The sequence below is a fragment of the Chelmon rostratus genome, chromosome 8 (assembly GCF_017976325.1).
Source record: "Chelmon rostratus isolate fCheRos1 chromosome 8, fCheRos1.pri, whole genome shotgun sequence".
NCBI classification, from domain to species: Eukaryota; Metazoa; Chordata; class Actinopteri; order Chaetodontiformes; family Chaetodontidae; genus Chelmon; species Chelmon rostratus.
Genome location: NC_055665.1, coordinates 15,231,582 through 15,253,205, shown reverse-complemented (window position 1 = coordinate 15,253,205; position 21,624 = coordinate 15,231,582). Strand labels below are relative to the sequence as shown.

Below are 21,624 nucleotides of genomic sequence, written 5' to 3'. Positions count from 1 at the left end.
TCTGTTAAGTTTGATCTTGTTTATTTAAGGCTGTGCCTAAACCGTTGCAGAGAAATATAACTATGGGTGAGTCAAAGAATTGCTCGGTTCTCATTCGAAAGAAAAAAATATGGATTTTGGACCTTTAAATTCTGTGAAATGTAACCTACGTGTAATGACGATAAGTCTTATTACAGTGTCGTAACATAACCCAGCAATCCTTCCAGGTTGACTCTACATATGTTAGCACGACAGTGGCGCAGTCATTCACAGATGGGGTATTTTTTATTAACTGCTTGACTCAAACAGGGATTATTATCAGTGTACATGTGGGGTTTCCATCACAAAAAATAAGTCATGACATAATCTGACGCCATTTCTTTCATCACATTTACACCAGAGTGCGATCTGTCAAGTTGTATTCAAAAACAAATAACACAATATCTGACAGAACAGCCTAACACCAAAGAAATGAACACTGATGCAGACACACACACACACCTGTCCCGCAATAACATTCACACAGGTTTTATTGTTCTTCCTTTTCTATGCTCAAGTCTCTTGATGAAGTCTGTCCCCATCTGAAGGCAGCCAGTCGGTGGTGAGGGGCTAACTGGCCGTGGGGCTGTGGGTCTGAGGGCTTGCAGAAGGGGACGTCGAGTGAGAACGATGTGCTCTCCAGGCAGATTTCAGTCATCTGTGGTGTCCAACACGCTCATGCTGAGAGCGAGATCCCAGTAGTGTTCTGTGCCGTGTTTCTTGAAGTGTTCTCTGGCCATGCTTTCTGTGGGACACTGCTTGAATTTCATCTCCCCAAAACTACGCTCTTTAGCTGTGCCCTGGAGAACCAAGAGGTATTGTTAGGTTAGAATGAGATCACAAACAAAACTACAACAAACAACTTCATTTTGATATAATTTAGTAATTTAGGGTGTGTGAACACTCACCTCCCATATCAGCCAGCACTTGTTGTTCCTCTTTGTATCATCATCACCATCTGGATCTAAATGAGAATTAATGGTCAGTATCCCTGAAATAAGCACAAAGGCACAGCAACGAGCAAAGGCGCAAAAGCCAAGCCACTCTTACCATCTCTTTTACTGTTGTGTTCCTCCCATTTGATTCTGTGCAACATCATCCTCTTGAACTTTTTCTGGGATTTAGGGCCTAAAAAATGACAGAGAAAGGAAGATTTGGGAAGTATCCCCAAACACTACTATAACACTAACGCTTACAAATAAAAACAGGTTGTGTTGAGGGTTTGAGGGGGAATATGTGGGAGAAAAAAAATCAAAAAGCAGACTACATTTTCTTAGTATAAAGTTTAGAAAAAGTTATGACACCTGTTTATTACAATAAACCCATATAATAATTTACTAGCACATTTCGTACTATCATAAAATGAAGACCATCATTTAACAATTACAGACATTTCCCTCTCACAGCACTACAGCAAACATTTATTACAAATCAGATCAAGAAAAGTACCAGCTGTGGTATGTGAAAGAGACAAATTAATCCAACTGCAAGCAGTGACTGATTTATCCTGTCACACCCTGTTGTCTCTTACCTCCCTCTACCACAACAAGGTTGACATCCCTGTGAAGAACTACTGTGCCCGTCAGGTACAGCTGGTTGGCATTGGCTTCCACTTTAAACTTCTTAGCGGGATTTTGCAGGTTACGGATCCTGTACAGGGAAGGTAAGGTGCTTAAATTAGACACACTTGTGACACTAGCCCGCACACACACACACACACACACACACCGCACTACATGTTTGAGCTACAGTATGTGTCCTCTCCCTACAAATGCACACCTGTACACAGCAATGTGAACGCCATCAGTGAGGTCTTCTTTTAATTTCTTGACCTTCTTCTCTTTCCTCTGTTCAGATGTGAGTTTGCGTGCAGCATTGGCCTCCTCATGAGCCCTGCAAAGGGAGGAACACAATTAGAAAAACCTAAAAAAAGAGTTGTTTTTTTTCATCACACAATGTTAAAATGAAAATTAAAAGGATAGAAAGAAGTGACAAGAGCGAGGGACAAGCATTTTGGAGGTCAATCATGTTTACTCACTTTTGTCTCTTGGCCATCTGTGCTCTGACATGGGCCTCTACCTTCGTGGGGTCCTGAACCGCCTCTGTCCCCAGCACCCTCATCAGGTTGGAGATACGTACTGAAAAAATGAAAGCAAACATCAGTTAGGTTCCACCTTATCATTTTTGTCGTAGTTTGTAATAAGTTATTTATTTGTGTGTGTGTGTGTGTGTGTGTGTGTGTACCTTTGGGCTCTGGTGGAGGCATCAGTCCCAGACGAACCTTCTCTTGAACTTCTTTTTGTCCCTCCCTTCGTGTCTGCCTTCTCAGTTTCTTCTGTTCTTTCTTTGTCAGGTAAACACCCAGCGTTACTGGCTTATCTGTGTCAACTGAGTTGGGGGAAAAAAAAGAAGTATGCATTGACAACGAAATGTTCAATTTCATCTGTTAAAAACAATTCCTCTGAGTGCATAAACATACGAGTAACCCTGGAACCATGGTCTGACTGACAAAAACAGCTTTGAATGGAAATTCATATCCATGCATATTTCTGTATAAAGCAAGTGAATTGCCTGTGCACTACCTGGAAATGCTTGTGAATGCACTTTCATTTGCTCTTGCCTACTTTTGAGTTTGTTTGTTTTTTCAGTGGGTCTCGTGCCATAAATCAAAGAGGAGTGCAGTGCAATTCCTGGGCAACTGGAACAGTGATGATCATGGTAAATTGCATATTTTTACATTTGTATCTTTTTTTTCTGTTCATGTTTGTTCAAATTCTGACAATTAACTCTAAAATGTGTTATTAACTCACTAGATTGATGGATCATGGAAAAAGTCACTGCCAATTGGTATCTCTGGTGTCTGACACTCATATTTTGGGAGCAGCTTGAATAGAGTGCAGACTTTTTATATTCCATAAACTTACCTGGAGGGCTAATTTGGGCAGGATGTTCTACCAGGTTGGTCACACCAAAGAGCTCCAACTCTTCAAATTTTGTGTCGGGTGTTCTTCACAAGGAAAGAGGGAAAAACATGTCAGTTAAGAACAGTAAGTTGTACTATGCACTATTGTTTATGCCATAAATATCGTGTGAGGTATTCTACAGCTTCACCGTGGCAGCAATAATGAAATAAAGGACAGTTTTAACGTTTAGTTTTAGTTTTAACACAAGTGTTTAACTTCCTGGGTTAGCTATAGTTTCTTACATGTCTATGTTGGAGGGCAGGATGAAGGAGTCCCACCACTCAATGCTGGGCACCTCCCCTTCTCCAATCTCTTTCTTAGGAGCAATCAGTGCCAGCTTGGTGGATGCCTGGATTCCTGTCTTCTTTGCTGCCTGGGCAATCTCACACTGCAACCTTTCCAACTGGGCCTGATTGAGGTCAAGATCAATGCCGGACAGACACAAGTTAAGAAAAGTTGCTTTGAACCATGTTTTAGTTTTACGTCTATTTCAGATATTGAGGCTGAAACAACCGCTGACATGCGGCAGTTTAGGAGTTAAATCCAACCTTGGTTCTTATTCTCTGAGCGATCTTCTCAAAGCGCCCCTGCTCGTGGAACTTGAAGGCCCTGCGAGGACGCTGAGCTGGTGTAATAAACACACGTTGGTCGAAATAGGAGGTAGACTCCAAGTCCTCTCCAGGCTTCTCCTTCAGCTGCTGGCGGAACTGCTCCCTCTTCACCGCTCGAATGTTCGCTACACAGATGGAGGACAATTAATTGCAGGATGCCAAAACAAAATGTTATTGCATGTCGGTGTGTAAGAGTATTGAACCACTGTACACATACCTTTCAGTGTGGGCATGCGGTGTGTGAGTTCAACCTCTTTGCCACTGGCGTCTACAGTTCTTCCCTTGTCATCCAGAATGAGAGGCGTCGGCTTGTTCACTTCTTTGGCTTCTACTTTCCTACAAAAGGGACACACGCATAGAGAGCAGTCTATTTTCACACTGCCCCATCAATGAACAGACATCACCCCCATGTTTTGTCCTTTGTTTAGACTTTAAAATTCTATTTACTGTGACATTACTCACGGTGGGGCAATTCCCATAGCGTGTAGATTAGCTAGTGCCACTAGGTTGTGAGGCCCGGTGTTCCCCAAGGCTCCGAGGATACCGGGTTTCATGGCTAACTGGGACTGGATGCGGGCCTGCAGCTCAGCAGCCTTGCGGGCCTTCTCGATAGCATCATTCATGAAGCTGGCAGCCTGGGACGGGGCGATAGATGAAGCAACACCAGCAGCTGCAGCAGTGGGAGTGCCAAGAAGGCGTGAGACTGGGGGGCTTTCCAGTTGTGACTGTGGAGTGGGAATGGGCAACCGGTACAGTCAGGGAGAAATATGACTGTTTTTTTATTGAATGCACTGTCTGAAATTACTGATATGTTTGTCAGTGTGTTAAATCTTTAAACTTTCAGGGCAAAAAAAAAGAAGTAATTTTATTACTGGTGCAGGAGGGACTGAAGAGGCAAAGCTCAGTTGTTTCTTCCTCTCTTCTATCTGTTTTGTGGCAGCCTCCATCATCTGTTTTATCTATTAATGCAGAGAAACAGGTAAGTACATGTGTAAAGTTTATCATAAAAAAAAAATCAAGACAATTTAGTTGGCTGCAATCTTAACTGAAAAAAAATCTCATACCTGCATTTTGGTGAGCATGCCAGGGCTCTCAGATGGAGGTCCAGGTATGACCTCAGGCTCCTCCACCTCCTCGAAGCGAGGGACCCGCTTCCGCTTAGCGGTTGTCCCATCTCCTGGCTCTGGAGTTTCTCGCACAGCACCAGTTTCAGCTTCATCACCAAACACATCCTAAACCAGCCAGACAAACACAACATCTGTACATCACACGTCCAATCCAGCCTAACATATGACAATACATCTTCTATGATCTTCTTCCACAACATGACTCACCCAACCTGGAATTAAGTCATTTTTAAGTCAAAGCCCCATTTGGCCTCTGACAAATACAAATTTATTGGGGCACTGAGGCCAAAATATAGGGCACCAAGTCAAAAACCAATGGAGCAATAACAATTAACGATAATTACATTTTATGAAGACAAAACAGTATACAATTAACAATTAGGAGTCAGTGTAATGAAAAACAAGACTGAGTTTATTAAAACTCTAACTTGAATGTTTCGCAGTTCCACAAAAATGTCTGATTGATTTTTTAAAAATGTGTACACCTCATTAATTGCTAGTGTTATATTTTCATAATAAAACTAAGTTTAGAAATTAACTGTGGGTAATTAAGATTAATCTGAACAAATTCCAACACCCATGAAACTTGAGGTTTTTGAGTCTGAGATCACAATAGCGGTCAGAAAAATGACTTCTGTTTCTGGCTGTTAATATTACCTGTAAAAGGGAAACTTAAAAAAAAACAAAAACAAGAATGCTGAGCTTTCAAATTTCATATAGAGTCAATAATAATGCCATTAAGCACATAATGTTTCGGATAGTAGTTTAAAAATACGTACACAAAGGGCAACCATTTACAGCATACCACTTAGAAACTGACTACAATCAGCTGAGAATTGGCCTGATCAGCCACCACCAGTCATAAATACAAGCACACATTATCAGACGGCACGTACCTATTGTTTCTGTGGTGATCACAAACCATTAAAACACACAGTATTTGAATTAAATAGAAGCTCTCCAGAGGAAATATTACGCCAAACTCCCTTTAAGAAATATGAGACATCAACAAATCCTTACACATCCACAAAAACTCACTTCACTAGAGACCCAGGACAAAAGGCATCATATAGTCTTCTAGTGAATTCAACATCAGTATAATCCATATAGATAAACTGTGGTGGGTGACCTTGTTTTCTCACTAAAACATGTGCAGGTTGGTGTGTCAGATACACATGAAAATAAACACGGACTCATAATTCACCATAAATCCGAGGTGGTATAATAATCTATGGTCAACAAAAAGATTAGTTTTCGGTCCAATTAATTATCTTTGCAGTGGCAAAGTTTGCTTACCTTAAGGTCTCTCTTGCGGTTCCTTTCTCCTGCTCCTTTATTGCCACGGGAACTGCGGCTTTCCTCCAAAGCCTCAAAAAGACGCTCCACAAAACCTCCAGCAGAGTCATCAAGGAAGGGACGCAGCTGGTCTGAGGTGGGAATGAGCATCAAAGAATTTGCACAAATCCAGTATTCCTTTGATCACTGGCACAATTAAATGACAATCTCTTCACAAGCACAGACAAAAACGATCTCTGTCAATACCAAGATTAAACAGACATTTAAACTGAAGCATTTACATTATTCACACAATCCTGACTTCTGTTATAACCTGAGCAAATTTAAGTATTTTTTGCAAGTCAGTGACTGGCAGTTGAGTCTGCGAGGATGGCAGTACTATAAAATAAAGTAATGGTAATGGGGACCTTTGTTGATGATCATCATTTTTCACCTGGACTATTTTCCAAACCTATACGAAAGCAAACTTACGTGCAGTGTTAAATGTAATTTGAAATTTGCTTCTTCTTGTGTCACTGCTGATAGCTAAACTTGCATGGAAGGTGGTCAGAGGTATTAACCACATGTTATGTTTGGTCATCATAAATGTGTCGCTGATCTAATTGAGCCTGACATTCATCCCCAAACAGGTAACTCTGTCAAAGGGAATAAATACAGCGAGTTAGTAACAGACACTACAAACTTTCTTATTGGCTGTAAATCAAACCTGTTTAACCATGGCTAAATCTTTCATACTGACAAAATTAATTGCAGTTACAAAGCCTTACTGATCAGAAGCGGTTACTTGAGACCCTGGACTTCTGGACTAAATCTAGATCAGTGTATCTGGATAAAACACAGTAGGTCTCAACTGTTATTCAGTTACCTATGGTCTTCCTTTTGTCCAGTCCTTTTCCAACACAGTGTAGAGCAGCAGTAACTACTGTGGGCTCTGAGAAACCTAGCACTTTCTTCACAGTGCGCTCCACCCATGGCCTCAATTCCTCCATCTCCCGTTTGGGAAGAGACATCCTCCAATCCTGCAGAACATCATACAATTTACATCACATAGCACCATCACTTATTTACACCAATGAAACTGATTATCACCTACACGTCTCAATGAACTACAACCCCGTTAAACAGGGCTACATGATACAAATCCCCCCGCTCTCACTCAAACTCATTTACAGGCTCAGAAAAAACAACATCCTATCATTCATCCATACAAACCAATTTACAGTTGGTCAAAGACGAGCTGTTCTTTCTCAATTGATATATATGTTACACTGGCTGACAAGTAAGTTATGCTAACCAAGAACAACATACAAGCTGAAATCAATTACATCCGCCAAAACTCCCCGGCAGCTCGCTAGTTTACGTTAGCACACTGCTGCCCGCGAGCTACCAACATCAGCGAATAGCTGCTTCATTTAACGTACAAACCTTTCGATTCTGCTCTTATCCGTTATCAGACCGCTTATGTTGCAAACACTTAACACAAACGATCAAGTTTAAGAAGCATAAAACACTCAAACTGCTAAGTTCTCCGTAAAACTTTCTCTTTGGTCGCGCCGTTTACACGACGTTTCTAATCTAAGACCCGGAAGAGGAAATGGTTGTCGCTTCTTCTTCGCCGGGACCATTTCCGCGCACTCGCTTCGCTGAGGTGCTTGTTGCTTCCACCTAGGCGCAAATGAAAGAAATGTCACTTTTGTCTTCCCGGTTCCCTCAAGGTAATGCCTGTTCCTCTGAAAATTGTGGTTAAAAGTCAGGTTTTTAGAGAAGTCAGCTATGTTAAGTTTGTATTTGACCAAAAGAACATTAATAACATGTAAAAGAAAATATTAAACATTGAGATTGTGGCAGAACTTGATGAAACGGTTGGTATTTTTCTTTTAACCAACTAGCTAAAACCCCAAAACTTGCACCAAACGTACCAAAACATTAATTAATTTGACTATTAACTTAACAGAAAACACGCTTCATTCAATTGTTTACTTCAAGTAACCAGTGGTGAAAGAAGTATTCAGATATTTCACCAACTGTGCATTGATTCCATTTGAAGTAGAAGTTTATATGCTATATAACTAGCATGCTTGACTTAAAATATACTTAGTTAAAGCACTTGAATAAATGTACTCAGTAAGTTTCCTTAACTGCTGGTGATGACTGCATATGCACTGTACGTGCACAGTAGGAATATAAACCTTAACAAAGTTAAAAAAAGAATAAAAATAAAACTTTGTCATACATAATGTTGAAGGTCAAGCAACTGAAAACACCAAGTAATGTATGTAAAGGGAGGATAAACTAAGTTCAAGCGTATATGTTGACATTTATAATATAACTGATATGTTAATGCAATAGCCACTAAACCAGAAACTAAACACAAAAACTGTCCACAGTATTTGTTTGATTGCCTCCCATTTCCAATTGCCTCCCCTAAGGTTATGGCTGAGGACTTGGTTTACATGATAAAAGTAAAATCTCTTTTTATCACAACTTGGTCTGAAGTAAAACATTGTCAAACTATTGCCCAACTAATTACAGATTTGTCATGAAGCCAGTCCATTGGTAAAAGCATGGTAGTATCAGGTGATCTACATTTCCTTCCACTGAAGACCCACCCCTCGTCATTTTTTTCTCTCTTTGCATGATGTGGGTCAACCGAGTGCAGTTGTATTAGTGTGAGCATGAATGCAGTGTTGAGCCTAAGGCTACACCAGTCAGCCAGACTCCTCCCACCCCCATCCACTGCCACAATCCACAATCCACAATAATGTTGTTTGCAGCCATCCATTGCCGGGATAAACTGCATATACACAGCACATTAATTTTGCCAGACATGATCATTCTGCAAAGTTATAACTATCATCAAGATGTTGGCCTTTCATTATAGCTACATGCAGTTACTCCTACTGAACAGCCCCATCATCAACCTTTTCATATGCTGACTCATGAAGGACACTTCCAACACAATTTAACGTGTGGCTTTCACTCACTCACCCACTTACTCATTGTTTACATCCATGTTTACATGCACACTGCAGCGATATTTAGGTGACATTACAGGCTGATTTTTTAAATGTTTTGCAGTACCTCAATTTGGTATCTGGAAGTATATCTGTTATCTTAAAGGAAACCTCTCATTAGCACCAGAAAATAAAAAAGGACATCTGACAAAATTTCATTTTATGTATTTTTCTTTCCGCTGATGAAATGTGAGCTTTTTCCTCCACCACAAGCCTCTTTGTGTGTAGAAACACAACTTTCGATCGAGTTCACTCTGTGACCTTTCTTGTGTTTGTCCATATATATAGTCAGCTTTTATTTTGTATTTTGTATTTCTCTTATTCTGTTGCTATTTTTTCCAACCGCCACTACCTGCTGCCTGTAATACCCGAATTTCCCCGGCTGGGGATTAATAAAGGCTATCTTATCAATCTTATCTAGAATCAAAAAACCTTGAGAAATATGACTAAGGTGCATATGTTATAGAGGAGAAATGGGCTGCAACTGCAAAATTTTTTACTAATTTTCTAAGTCTATAAAATGTTAAGAAAAATTTGAAAACTTTCCATCGTGATTTCTCAGAGCCCAAGGTAACATCTAGAGCTTAAAGTTGATTAGTGGGTTGACAGAAAATTAATCGATGGGGTTTTAATCATCAATAAATTGTCATTTTAAATTAATTTTATGGGGAAAAAATCATGTCAGGGATGACATGCAGCAAAGGGAAGGGCTGGAATCAGATTCCAAGAGAGTTCAAGAGGTCTCCATGTGAGAACTATTTTGCTTTTGACCACACAATTAGCAAATGAGTCAAGAAAACAGTGATGTCTTCAGATTGATTTTTATGTTTTGTCAGCAGTTCAGAATCTGAAAAATAGGTACCTTTAATTTATGTAAATGACGAAATTTAATGAATGTCCACATTTAAAAACTAAATCCAGAAAATATTTGATATTTTTTATTAAACAAGTATCAGAGTTGCTGTCAGTTTACTTTCTGTCGATCAACAAGTTTGTTAAGAAGTCAGTTCAGCTCTATATGAGACAGTAATTGCAAGATTAAAACTGAGTTTGACCTTTTGGTAAAACAAGCTGGTTGAATATACAATTACAAGAGTAATGCCTTAATCTGGTTATTATCAAATAATTAGTAGGCCAGTAGAGAACACACTCACTCACATTCACCCATCCAGCCCTCCACCGACACCACCCATGAACCATCAACCTGAATTCCTCGTTGTCACCTCACATGTGCTGTCTGCCCCCCTCTCTTTCCAGCCAACTGTATTATGTAATGACGCCTCAGCACTTTATATGACAATACCACAGATATTTCTATACAAGTACACACAGAAAAACAAAAGACACACAGGATCACATGCCCCCCCCCAACATACACACACACACACACACACACACACACACACACACACACACACACACACATACACACACACATATGCTCTTACTCACACCGGCAAGCAGTGACTTCCACTTCTCACTGCAGCTAAAAGAAGTGTAAAGCAGCATCATGGAGGCGTGTGGTGAGAGCTGTATGAATTAATCTATTATATTACTGGAATGCCAGGCATTTAGTCTGCAGTTAATCCTGGGCCAATGTGGGCAAAGCACTAATTGTGGAGTCCCTCTCAAGTGTTCCATTTGCTGAACGACTTCCCTCTGCGTCCTCGACAAACTAAATGTGCATTATTGCTATGCTATAGATATTACATAAGTGCATAATTTATGACTTTTTAAAAGATATTCCCTGTGCTCCTTCACACGGCCTTTTGATTCATCAAGTGTGTGCTTATGATATATTTCATCATGCTGACCCACTTTTATTTCATTGTATCTGACAGGGGCTATAAATCATCTTGGAAGATACAATCTCAGGGGAACCCGCTGTCTTTACTTCACACTTGGGCTGCTAGGACCTCGTAGTGTGTATAAGGTATCGTAGTGCACGTGCATGTACTAAATGCCAAATCATCCACAAAGAGTGTAAGCTTTTATCTCACTTTTTCTCATTCATAACCTGCTCTGTTTGCCAGCTATGGCTCTTTACATCCTTTCTATTTCCTGTCCTTAGTATGTTCTACATGGTGTTTCCCTTTCATTCACTGTACTTGAATAATTGAGCAGTCGTGTAAGATGGCGTCATCACGAGCAGGCTCCCGAGAACACATTCAGGCCAAAGAAACTGATGAGGATGATATTTGCCTGTAGCTCGGCCGTGCCCCAAATATCACACACAATGTCATGGGATACACGTGCGTCCTTGAAAATGTAGTCCTTGTATCTCTGTCTGTTTACCGTGTTCCCGGTTGGTGACATCACGGTGATGGGAACCACAGATGGTGGGCAGAGCAGCATCTTCAACCCCACACACCGAGGCCCGTCACCGTGAGCTCCAGCAAAGCAGATATGACTTCGAAGTAGCTCGGATTTCCATCACAAGGCTGGCCACTGTGCAATTTTAATGAGCATCCAGGCTGTTTTGGGACGAGTCGGCACTAAAACCCCCCGAGGACTTGGGGTGAGTAAGAGCAAGTGTGTGAGTGTGCTCCTATCATGTCTCTGCGAACACATGACTGTGTGTGTGTGTGTGTGTGTGTGTGTGTAGTTGTAAAGTCACAGTGTGGCTTCACCTCACGTGAGTTTTACTGGAGTGCAGGGAGTGAATTATGGGGGAGGGGAGTTTAGCATAAGTGAATAAGCACCTCATTGTGTCATTTCCTTCAGCACGTGCAGCAGGACTGGACAGACACCCTTAAATCATTAACTTGTTAAAACCAATATGGGGATGTGGAAGCACAATTAAAACCCACAGAGCAAGGGATAAGAGGGCCAATAAGTTCATTATGTGCAATCCTATTGATGCACCGACACACATGCTCAATTAATCCAACACATGCTTGCTGGATAGAGAAGTGAAAACAACTGAGCACATTGATGATGCAATAAGAAAGATGTCCCTCAACCTTCTGCTGACTGCCTGGTGTAATAGACCATTACAAGGACATCACGTAAATTGGCTATAATGTAGAGGGGATATAAAACTTTTTTTCTAAAAATTGTAGAAGATAAAGTGAAAAACACAAAACAAATGAGTGGAGCTAAAGAAAAACAAGCAGGAAAAACAACAAATGTCCTCCATGTTCCCCAAAACTGAGTGAGGTCAGGTCTCCTCCCTGTGCCCTCCACACATCCTCTTCCCGTCCTTTTCCTCTTGCCCCTCATTTCCATCCTCCAGAGGAGGATGGGGGGGGGGGCAAGGGCTTCTCTGCTAAAAACTGCATGGATACAAGGGGGGGCCGAGAGGGAGGGAGGCTGAGGGGAGGAGGGAGGGAGGGCGGTCTCTGTTGTTGTAACGTAGCACAGTCAGTGTGTCAGAGACAGGCCCATCACAAAATCAGCCAGTCAGTGTGTCAGAGCGGTCGGAGGGGAGTGGCGCGTGCGTGTGTATCTGTGCTTACGACTCAGGGTATGTTTGTGTGTGTCTGTGTGTGCAGTGTGGGTGTTTTTATCCCGTCGGAGCAGGGAAAAAAATCAAACCACACCCTCTTAAAATTTGCTACTCTCGTGGTCATGTGCGTGCGGTATCCATGGGTGTGATGCTGGAGCGGAGAGAAAATGGTGAAGGTTTTAGCATCTTTAATTCAGGAATTTGGGTCAAATTAGATTTAGTATTTGATTAAATGAATGAAAGCGGAGCTGCAGCCAGTGATTATTTTCATTATCAAGTAATCTGGCCGTTATTTGTTCATTTACCCGATTAATTGTTTAGTCTGTAAAAAGTCAGATAATGTGAAAAATCACAATTACATAGAGCCCAAATTACTTGTTTTGTCCGACCTGACTCCAAAACCCAAGAACGTTCAAGGCAGAAAAAAACATCAAATCGTCACATTAGAGAAGCTGGAATCAGGGAATATTTGAAGTTTTTGCTTAAAAATAACTTACAATCATTTGATTCAAGTCAAAATCGTTGCGAATAAATGTACTGACATTTGACTTATCATTGCAGCTATGAAATTATTTTATCAGTAATAGCACACAGCTCTGTGTCTACTGCGCCATTGACTTACAGTATATTTTGATGTAAAAATGACATTAATTTGTGTTACATAATATTACAATCAACTGGCACCCGTTGTGTGTTCAGCATTTGGGCCTTTGTCATGTTATTGACATGTTGGAGACAAATAAATCAAGCTGTTTTGAATAGAAAATACATCACTGGCAACACAGTTATGGGCTTTAACAGAAGCACCAGACACTTCGGTGAGCGTAAGTTTTGACTCTCGCCCTTTGATTTTTTTTTTCCCCCAGAGGGACTGAAATCACAGCGCCTGGGTTCAGAGATCCGACCTGAGCCTGTTGGACTGCTCTGTTACAGTACCAGGAATACATACAGTACAAACACAACAAGGCAGGCTCTCCTCTACAACCTGCAGGAGGTACTGTATTTACTCATTGTGATCTCACAAGTTAAACAACCAACCCACATGAACACACACGTAAGCTACAGTAGTGCTTGCGATCTGTAGAAGCAGCTGGTTGAAGGATCAGCCAGACCCCCCACTATACTGCCAGCCAGATTACCGAGGCTGTAGTCTCACACTCTGCTGCCCCTCCTTCTCACTTCCCTTCCCTTCATCACCCCCCCCCCCCCCACACACACACACACACACACTTCAAAATGTACAGTCTGTAAATCTGCACCCCATTGAGTAACACATCTGTTTAGTGAGAGCTGCTTTCCAAAACATGAGTTGTACTCACATCGTCGAATATTATATCAAAAATAAAATAAAATATGCAAACGCGTGAACACAAATAAATACAATAAACAATAAACAAACACCGGCAGCAGTTCAGCTTTCAAAAATGTGTCGTTTATTAAAAGATTTTTTTCCTGTTCATCATTATTGAAAAAGTAGCCAGAAGAGAAATATCATGTAAAGATGGGGTGAGAGAGACAGAGTTTAGTTTAGAAAGAAAACATACTAACAGGATTGGGGGAGATGAAGGAGAGAGGGCAAGGGCAGACGAATGCAGCAGAGTGGGGGAGGGGAGGCGAGGCGAGGGGGGGCTACAGTCATCTTTTACAGTTTAAGAAGAGAAAGGCAGCTAAAATAAACAATACATATTATTTCTGACCAATCAGCAGTGGTCACTGCAGTAGAAAACATACATGAAAAAAGGACATAAACAATGAAAAATAAGTGCAATTGGTTTCTCTGTCATACCACAACCGTATAAAAACAGGAGTTGGGTGGAAGACATCCCCAGCCTCTGATCAGCGTCTGGCACATCGCACCATCACGTTTGAAGACAGGATGGGATAAGACTGCCAGACTCTGGGTCTTCTGTGACTGAGGGGTTGTACACTCCACAAACATAGGCAGTAACATGGAGGCTGCCAGTGGCTCTGTGTTCACATGTGGTGCTTTTTGGAGGAGTCTAGTCTGTGGATACCCCCCCTCTCCATTTATGTAAATAGTGTATGAACCACTCATACCAATTTAAAAATATTTTAGTCTAAATATTTACAATACGTTTGCAATATAGGTAAGTCCAATCACATCACTAAAACCCCCTCCCCATTTAGAGGAATATGGTGAGCAGATTTCCAAATGAAGAGAGAGCCTCCTATCGCACATCTAAGTTAGAACTGGAATTAGAACAATAGCAGCAGTAGAGGGTGGTGCAAATAAAGATTTCCTCCCTTACATCTAATTTTCTGTTTTTTTTCAAGTTTTCAAGAACACCAGCTAATAGTGCAGTTCAATCTGTTCGTTTGTTGATTAGAGCCAAGAGAAAAGCCCCAAAGAAAGGCTACACTTTAAAGGTACAATGTGTAAGAACTGGCCATCTGCTCCAAACAACTAGGGGGCAGCATATTACCAGAGTAACTGCTGCCCACTATAGCTATCCATGGCTGTTGCTACCAACTGTCAGTAGCTCAGTTAGCCATGCAGCAAGCGATCATATTAGCTGACTGAGTCTGCCCCGACCAGGAGCTCGGAGAACCAGGGGAGAAACAGAACCGGCACAGCAGCCTACCGCTGAACACGGGCTGGCCGGAACCGAGCGCAGCCTCAGAGACCGAAGGTGGCCAGACTGACGACAGGAATTACAGTGTTGGGGTGATTTACTACAGCTCCTACCAGGGCTCTGACTCAGGATCAGTAGCCTGTAGAGCAAGAACATTTTCACATCTAACTCTGTGAATTAAGGGTTTATTGACCAAACTAGAGTTAGCCAATGTGTAACAGTGGAAAGACAAGACGGTTTGGTTGTTTGAATGAAGCATGTTTTACAATGAGTTAACATGGCAGTTAAGCTCATCTTAGTTCGGTAAAAAAGCTAAATTTGAATTTAGAAGGTAACAAAGCTAATAGAGCTTGTGAATTGTAGTAAACTCATAGTATATCTCCCACCTGAAGCTACAGGGGGCTATGCTATTGGACTTTTGCCTCTTGAGGTACAAAGTTGTATTGCAAGACGGGACAGGCCGGGGCTAGCTGGTTAGCATGCTAACTTCAGTAGATATCTCTGCAACACAATACATAGACGTCTTTGACTGACAAAACTACTACTTCTTCGCATTCTGTTGATAATGTTAGTTCAGTTTTTAATGTTTTAAACTAAAATTCTGGCCATGTCTTACACATTTTGCCTTTAATACTACGTGACAAAATAGTAGCCACTGCTGTTGGTGTGTGTGTGAAAGTTGGAGATGTAGGCAGTTTGGATTAACTGTAGCTGGACGCCGGGTTTTTAAGCAGTAGATAGATGATACTGTAACTTTTGAAGCAATATGAAAATGACTACATGTAGGCTTTCATGATTGAATGTGTACTGGTTTTGTATCATAAAAACAAACAATCTAAATGCAGTGTGAATGCACTGAAAGCACATCCTATTTGGTAAAAGGCACAGTAGTCCAATAGTCCAATCATAAGATTTCACTTCCTTCACCCCCCCCCCCAACTTGATAGCAATAAAAACCACAAACTGTCAACAGCATCTTACCAGTCGCCTCAAACAAAGTGTAGGCCAAACTATGCAAGCGCACAGCAGGCGATATTCAGTCAGCTGCCCAATAAATAAATATAAACAATAAATAAATGCAGTGTCCGATCTACACATGAATAAATTAACTGTGGGACTCGAGAGTCATAGGTCTTTGAGTGGTCCTTGTTTTTTCCTCCAGCTGGTCTTCCCTGGATTTTCACGACCCCCCATCAGTTTGCAGTCAAGGAGCAAGCAGAAACATCTGATCCACAGTGCGATGAGAAAAGTTGTGTGACCTCTGATGGCTGTGATGTCACTCTTCTCGGCGCCTCGCTGCAGATCTGCCAGCCAAGTGCCCAAGCAGTTCTTGGATTACATTCGTGAGTTGATGACATCATTTTTTCCACAGTCTCCGATGACTCAAACACACCACACGTACAGTATAATGCTGCGTTCTGTACACCGTATTTCTCACATCACTAGCTACAAGATTTTCAGTGACTCCAGTGTCACATTTCCTCTTCGAGCCAGTTGTCTTGTTTCTATCTAAAAGTGAATGTAAGGTCAAACGTGTCTCCTGCAATAAAAGGAGAATCAAATTCAGCTCACCCTGTGTTTCTCACTCTGGACTGAATCCTAACTAGAATTGCCTCATTACAAAAAACCTTGGAAGCTTTCATTCTCAAATGGACATCAGCTTTTCTATTTTCAAATGGAGTGTGCCCCTCAAGTTAGATGTGTATCCACCTCTGAATATATTGATTGCTTTCATGCTGAGGAGAAACTATTATTTACCCTTCAAAATCGTTCCGATTGATCGTTACTCAGTAAGAAATAGCCTGTGAGTTTTAGGTGGCATTTCCTGCCCACCCCCCCCACCCCCAAAACCACAACTGCCCTTGTGCAGATGTCTAGATTACTATGTTAAACTTTGATTTGATTCATTTAAACAAATATTTTCCTGTTGTTTTAAATAACTATCGTAATTGTGGTCTTGGTAGTCTTCATCACCTACAGTTCCTTCCTCCACTTCCTCTCTTTGATGCATCTATGATCACAGGCCTTTAGCCTCTTCCCTTCTTTCTCTCACAGCAGCTCTTAGCCCGGTGGTGTAACAAAGCAAGGCTGCCGGCTCTTTGCTTGTTCAGTGCGTCAGGTCTCTAAGGGGGTGGGGCACACCCTAGGCAAAGGCTTGAGAGTGACATGAGGAGATTGATTTTGACCCTGACAGGTCTCGATGGTCTCACTTTCATTCTGCTGTCCAGCAACAGGCTGGCTTTGGCACCGGATTGACTTCTTCATATTTTTGGGGTGCTGCTTTAAGGGTGTGGTAGAAGAGATGGAGCTGTCTTGTGTAGCTGGACTGCCCAGCCTGCCGGGTGGGAGGATGGCAGCGACGGGCTGATTTTCATTGTTATCTGCCGCCGAGGTGCCCTCATGCAATGGGCAAGCCTTTCGAGGGGACAGGATGGGGGCAACGTGAACCCACGTCAGGCTTGGTTCAGAGCTTTGACCTGCTTTGTATTGTGATAGCTTGCCTTGTTCCTCACTGTCACTGTCCTTTCCCTTTGTGTCCTCATTTAGCTGGCTGTTACTGGCCCCATCTGGTAAATTTTGGTTTGCATTAGATGCCAGTGATGGGGGAGGCGGGCAGCCCCTTTCGTCACGATCATGCTTCACCCTCTTCTCTTCTGTACAGATGTGAGGGCACTTGAGAGGCACAGGGGAAGGTGTGGGGGAGTCTGTGCCTGTCCAGCTGAGTCTGCGCTTCTGGAAAATGAGCAGGAGAGTAATTTGCAAGCGAATGTAGAACTCAGTTGTTGTGTGTGCGCACAGTTGAGCTCTTGCACACATAGGAATGCGTGTGTTCTCACCTTGACGGGAATATGTAACTGATCCCTGTGCTTGTGCGGCGGAGTGGAGCTGGAAGTGTCTTGGAGGGAGCGAGCGGGAGATGCGGCAACGCTGGAGGCTGCAGAGACAGGCTGAGCCGGGATGTTAGGAAACCAAAGTTTCAGCATCATCTCCACCTGGAGCAGAGTGTTCAGGTACTTCTCCCTACAAAAAATAAATAATATGAGAAAGGAGATAAAAACTTGACGTGAGGACCAGATGGCCATGCAATCGTGTTACCACACAGGAAAACATCTGGATGTTTATGGTCGTGCATATAGCTCTCGATAAATGTAAGTTTCTCTGCACTGTCTGTGAATGCTGTAACTCTACCTACCCCAAGGACTGTTCATTAAAACATGGAATGGGAGATGAGGCTGGAAATGGAAGACTACCTCACTGTTTCCTTCTTGTTATAACTCCTATTTTATGATCAATTACGTGCTAAAAATTAAAATATAGTGTTGGAGAGGATGAGAATGAGTAACAGAGGGTGGATGGTGGGACAACGTGGCTGGCATCTTACCCGCTGTTAGGTCTCTGTAAAACCCCCACGATCCTCTGGATTCGATCCATGGCAACACTCTGTTGGAAACTACTCAAACCTGTCAATCAAAAACATAATAACACAGTCAGCATTTGCACTCTGAGACTCTGTAGTCACAGAATATGCATGCACATGTAGACAGTCTGTCTCTGCCCCTGACACACACATGTGCACACACAACACTTTCACTCTGTGATATCGGTAAACTCTTGTGAGCCGATGAGTCAGCCACAAGACTGTCGCTTCACACAGGCTGCACTTTGGACTACATCAATAGGCTGCGTCAATACAGACTGCTGCACAAAGGAACACTCTATCGCAATGGAGTGGGGCCACTCGGATCATATAAACCTGCGCCCAGCCTCGACAGCTTTAGCTGCCAGTCTGCGCACATGTTTTACTGGAAGCAGTGATGTAAGGATGCTTACCACGGTCGAATCGGCCCCTCTTCAGTCCATTCAGCAGCTCCAGCAGAGGCCTGACAAAACCCTGTAGCTCAGCACACTGACAGAGGAAGAGGGAGAGAAGATAAATTACTTCTGAGTTTGGGTTAGGACTTGCTGTCTGAATCAGTCTTCTGGGCTTGCCTCTGCACACACATTGCTCTGTCATCCCTCTTATCATCACCCTCTTCTTCTGCACCCTCCACCCAGTCCCTCACCTTTTGAGCGAACAGCAGGTCTCCCTGTGATTTTGGGTTCTGGCTTGTAGGATCCGTCTCATCCAAGCTGATGTGAGTCGCCTTGCCGCCGCCCTCCAACTTGTACGACTCCTCCTCTTCCTCTTTATCGGTGAAGCCGTCGCATGTCCACTGGGACCCGGGACTCTCCGATCCTCTGTCTCCACTGGCCGCAGCCCCGCCCACACCACCGATGATGACAGAAGAAGAACTGTCCGTCAGGAAGACGTCTGTTTCGTCCTCCGCCTGCTCCGAGTCGCTGAACAAGAAGCTGTCACTGGAGCTCAGGGAATCAAAGGAGGGCTGAGAGGAAGTGCTGCCCTGGGACTGCATTGCTGTTGGGACGTCAGCAGAGGGTTAGGGTTATCATTACAATTATTACAGTCATTACAATTCAGCTTAGAAAGAAGCAAAAAAAAAAAGGCTTGGCTGAACGCTGAACTAGATTGAGAGGCAGGGCAAATGGAGACAGACAAGAAAGTGAAAGCCATGAAAGCAAAATTCATGCATAGAACTGCTTTCCTTTTGGCAATACTCCATTTTTTCCTATCTGTCTCCCAAAAATAATAACCCCAATTACTCAAAATGGTGGCTACACCAGTGCCCCAGTTTAACATGGTGCAGAGTGGGACTGTGGGGTAGGCACACAATGGTAGTGCATGTCTGGCTCCCATTGAGGAGATTGGAGACTGGAGAGAAGAGTAAAATGTGAGGGGGATGGGAGCTTGTAGAGTAGTGAAATCAGAATAAGCAGTCTCTCTCTCTACCCCCACACCCCCCCGCCTCTGGTGCTCTCTCTAGCCCCTCCTCTCTGTCTCGGGCTTGCTCCATCCTCCCCACCACCACCACTATTCTCACTCACTCACTCACACACACACACACACACACACACACACACACACACACACACACACACAAACCTCTCTCTTTCCTCTATGGCTGAATTTCTGTATGCCTCTCATCTCTCTCTGCTCTCCCTTCAGCTCATCCTGTTCGTTATGCACACAGGCCTGGTTGCTCCTCTTCCACAGAGCAGCCCTCCTCCTCTCTTACTCACATTTTACATTCTGTATCTCTGGCCATGTGCCTCTCTCTCTCTCTTTCTCTCCCTTTCCTTCTCTCTCTATAATCTCTGAGTGCCTGCTAGTCTCTGATCCCACCAACAAATAGGGGGGAAATTAGAGGGGGTTACCGGAACACACTCAACTAGTACACACACCAACACAGCTTTCATCAATGTGAGAATAAAGTCTAAACTCAGACACAGACAAAGGAGAGCGATACACATTTTTGCAGTCTGCCTACACAGATGAAAAAGACCAAGAGCCACCCATTGAGTCCACACAATGTCTCAATTTCAGGAAACAGTTTAACAAGCCTGTTCAGCTCTTACAACACGCAAAATGCTATGCCACTCATATTTTAATTTGTGTCTGCTGACTGCTGCCCCCCAGTTGTTTCCTCTTTAAACTATAAACCCAGTTGTTTACACGCATCTGTGGGAGTCAGCTGAATAATTACAACACAATAATTCTTTATTCCCAAATTTTCTATGCCCTCTGTGATTTAGTTCGCAGCCTGCGGTGGATGGGATGAGGATGGAGGTGGAGTGGGTGGAATGGGGTGGAGGTGATGGTGCATGTGTCGGTACAGTCTGCACAGGTAGGCATGGACCATGAGGCTGCGTCTCAGGTGTTGGCTGCCTGGCTGTGTCTGCGCACCGCGGTGCCCACAACAGGAAAACAGCGCACTTTCAATGAAAAATATTCATTTGTACAGTTGTGACAAATTTACATTTGTTAAGAGATCTGATATCAGCCGGGTGACACGAGAACAAAGTAATTCTCTAATATTAGAAAAAAGATGATCTATCAATGTGCTATCTATATACAAGCCCTTCAAAAACAATCGCACATCATTACATAGCAATGATTTATTGATGATAAAAAAAGGGGGAAAGCCAGATGAGAAATAAACAGCTTCTGGCTAAATTAACAGATTGTGCCGGGAGCACATACGGGATATAGCGGGACAGGAAATTCCTTGAGGCTAGGCTGCCAACTTCGGGAAACATTAGCCATTAAAGCACAAAAACCGTTGGAGATACTCACCTTCAGTAATGCCAGTTAAAAGCAGCAGCTGCCGGAAACAATCGCCAACGGCTCTATCTCCCACTTTGATACGACAGATCCGTCAATACAGACTCCGTAGCTGGAGCAGCATCGGGGCGCCCAGCCTCAGCTCTCTCTCTCACACACACACACCGCCCGGCCGTTCATCGGTTTGTGTCTTTGCTAGGTCTTTCTCTCGGCAGTTTACGAGCATCAACATGTGCGGGAATCCACGTGCCCACGTTTTGCGCGCTCTTCATTGGCTGCTGTCCCGACAGAGGCGCACGCCATTGGCTGACCCCTCTAGCCAGTGGTTGCTTTACTCGCCTTTGATTGGACGGCGTCCCGGGCACTCACGGT

At 43.0% G+C, this 21,624-nt stretch overlaps 2 protein-coding genes across 2 annotated transcripts; both read right to left on the bottom strand.

Moving 5' to 3' along the window:
- Positions 1–10: 10 nt before the first annotated feature.
- On the bottom strand, positions 11–7,589 carry prpf3 (PRP3 pre-mRNA processing factor 3 homolog (yeast)). The gene is made up of 17 exons (XM_041942664.1): positions 7,441–7,589; positions 6,881–7,034; positions 6,016–6,146; positions 4,657–4,824; positions 4,465–4,551; positions 4,055–4,317; positions 3,810–3,928; positions 3,530–3,717; positions 3,224–3,390; positions 2,943–3,025; positions 2,263–2,406; positions 2,057–2,156; positions 1,798–1,911; positions 1,550–1,668; positions 1,069–1,146; positions 927–982; positions 11–818 (listed from the first exon to the last, which is right to left on the bottom strand). The coding sequence occupies exons 2-17, from the start codon at positions 7,023–7,025 to the stop codon at positions 669–671; spliced, it is 2,112 nt and encodes a 703-aa protein (XP_041798598.1). The 5' UTR covers positions 7,026–7,034; positions 7,441–7,589; the 3' UTR covers positions 11–668.
- A 9,447-nt stretch (positions 7,590–17,036) lies between these two features.
- On the bottom strand, positions 17,037–21,386 carry LOC121610970 (circadian-associated transcriptional repressor-like). Its single transcript, XM_041943316.1, has 6 exons — positions 21,265–21,386; positions 19,136–19,488; positions 18,903–18,978; positions 18,454–18,532; positions 17,909–18,092; positions 17,037–17,804 (listed from the first exon to the last, which is right to left on the bottom strand). The coding sequence occupies exons 2-6, from the start codon at positions 19,484–19,486 to the stop codon at positions 17,187–17,189; spliced, it is 1,308 nt and encodes a 435-aa protein (XP_041799250.1). The 5' UTR covers positions 19,487–19,488; positions 21,265–21,386; the 3' UTR covers positions 17,037–17,186.
- Between the last annotated feature and the right edge of the window lie 238 nt (positions 21,387–21,624).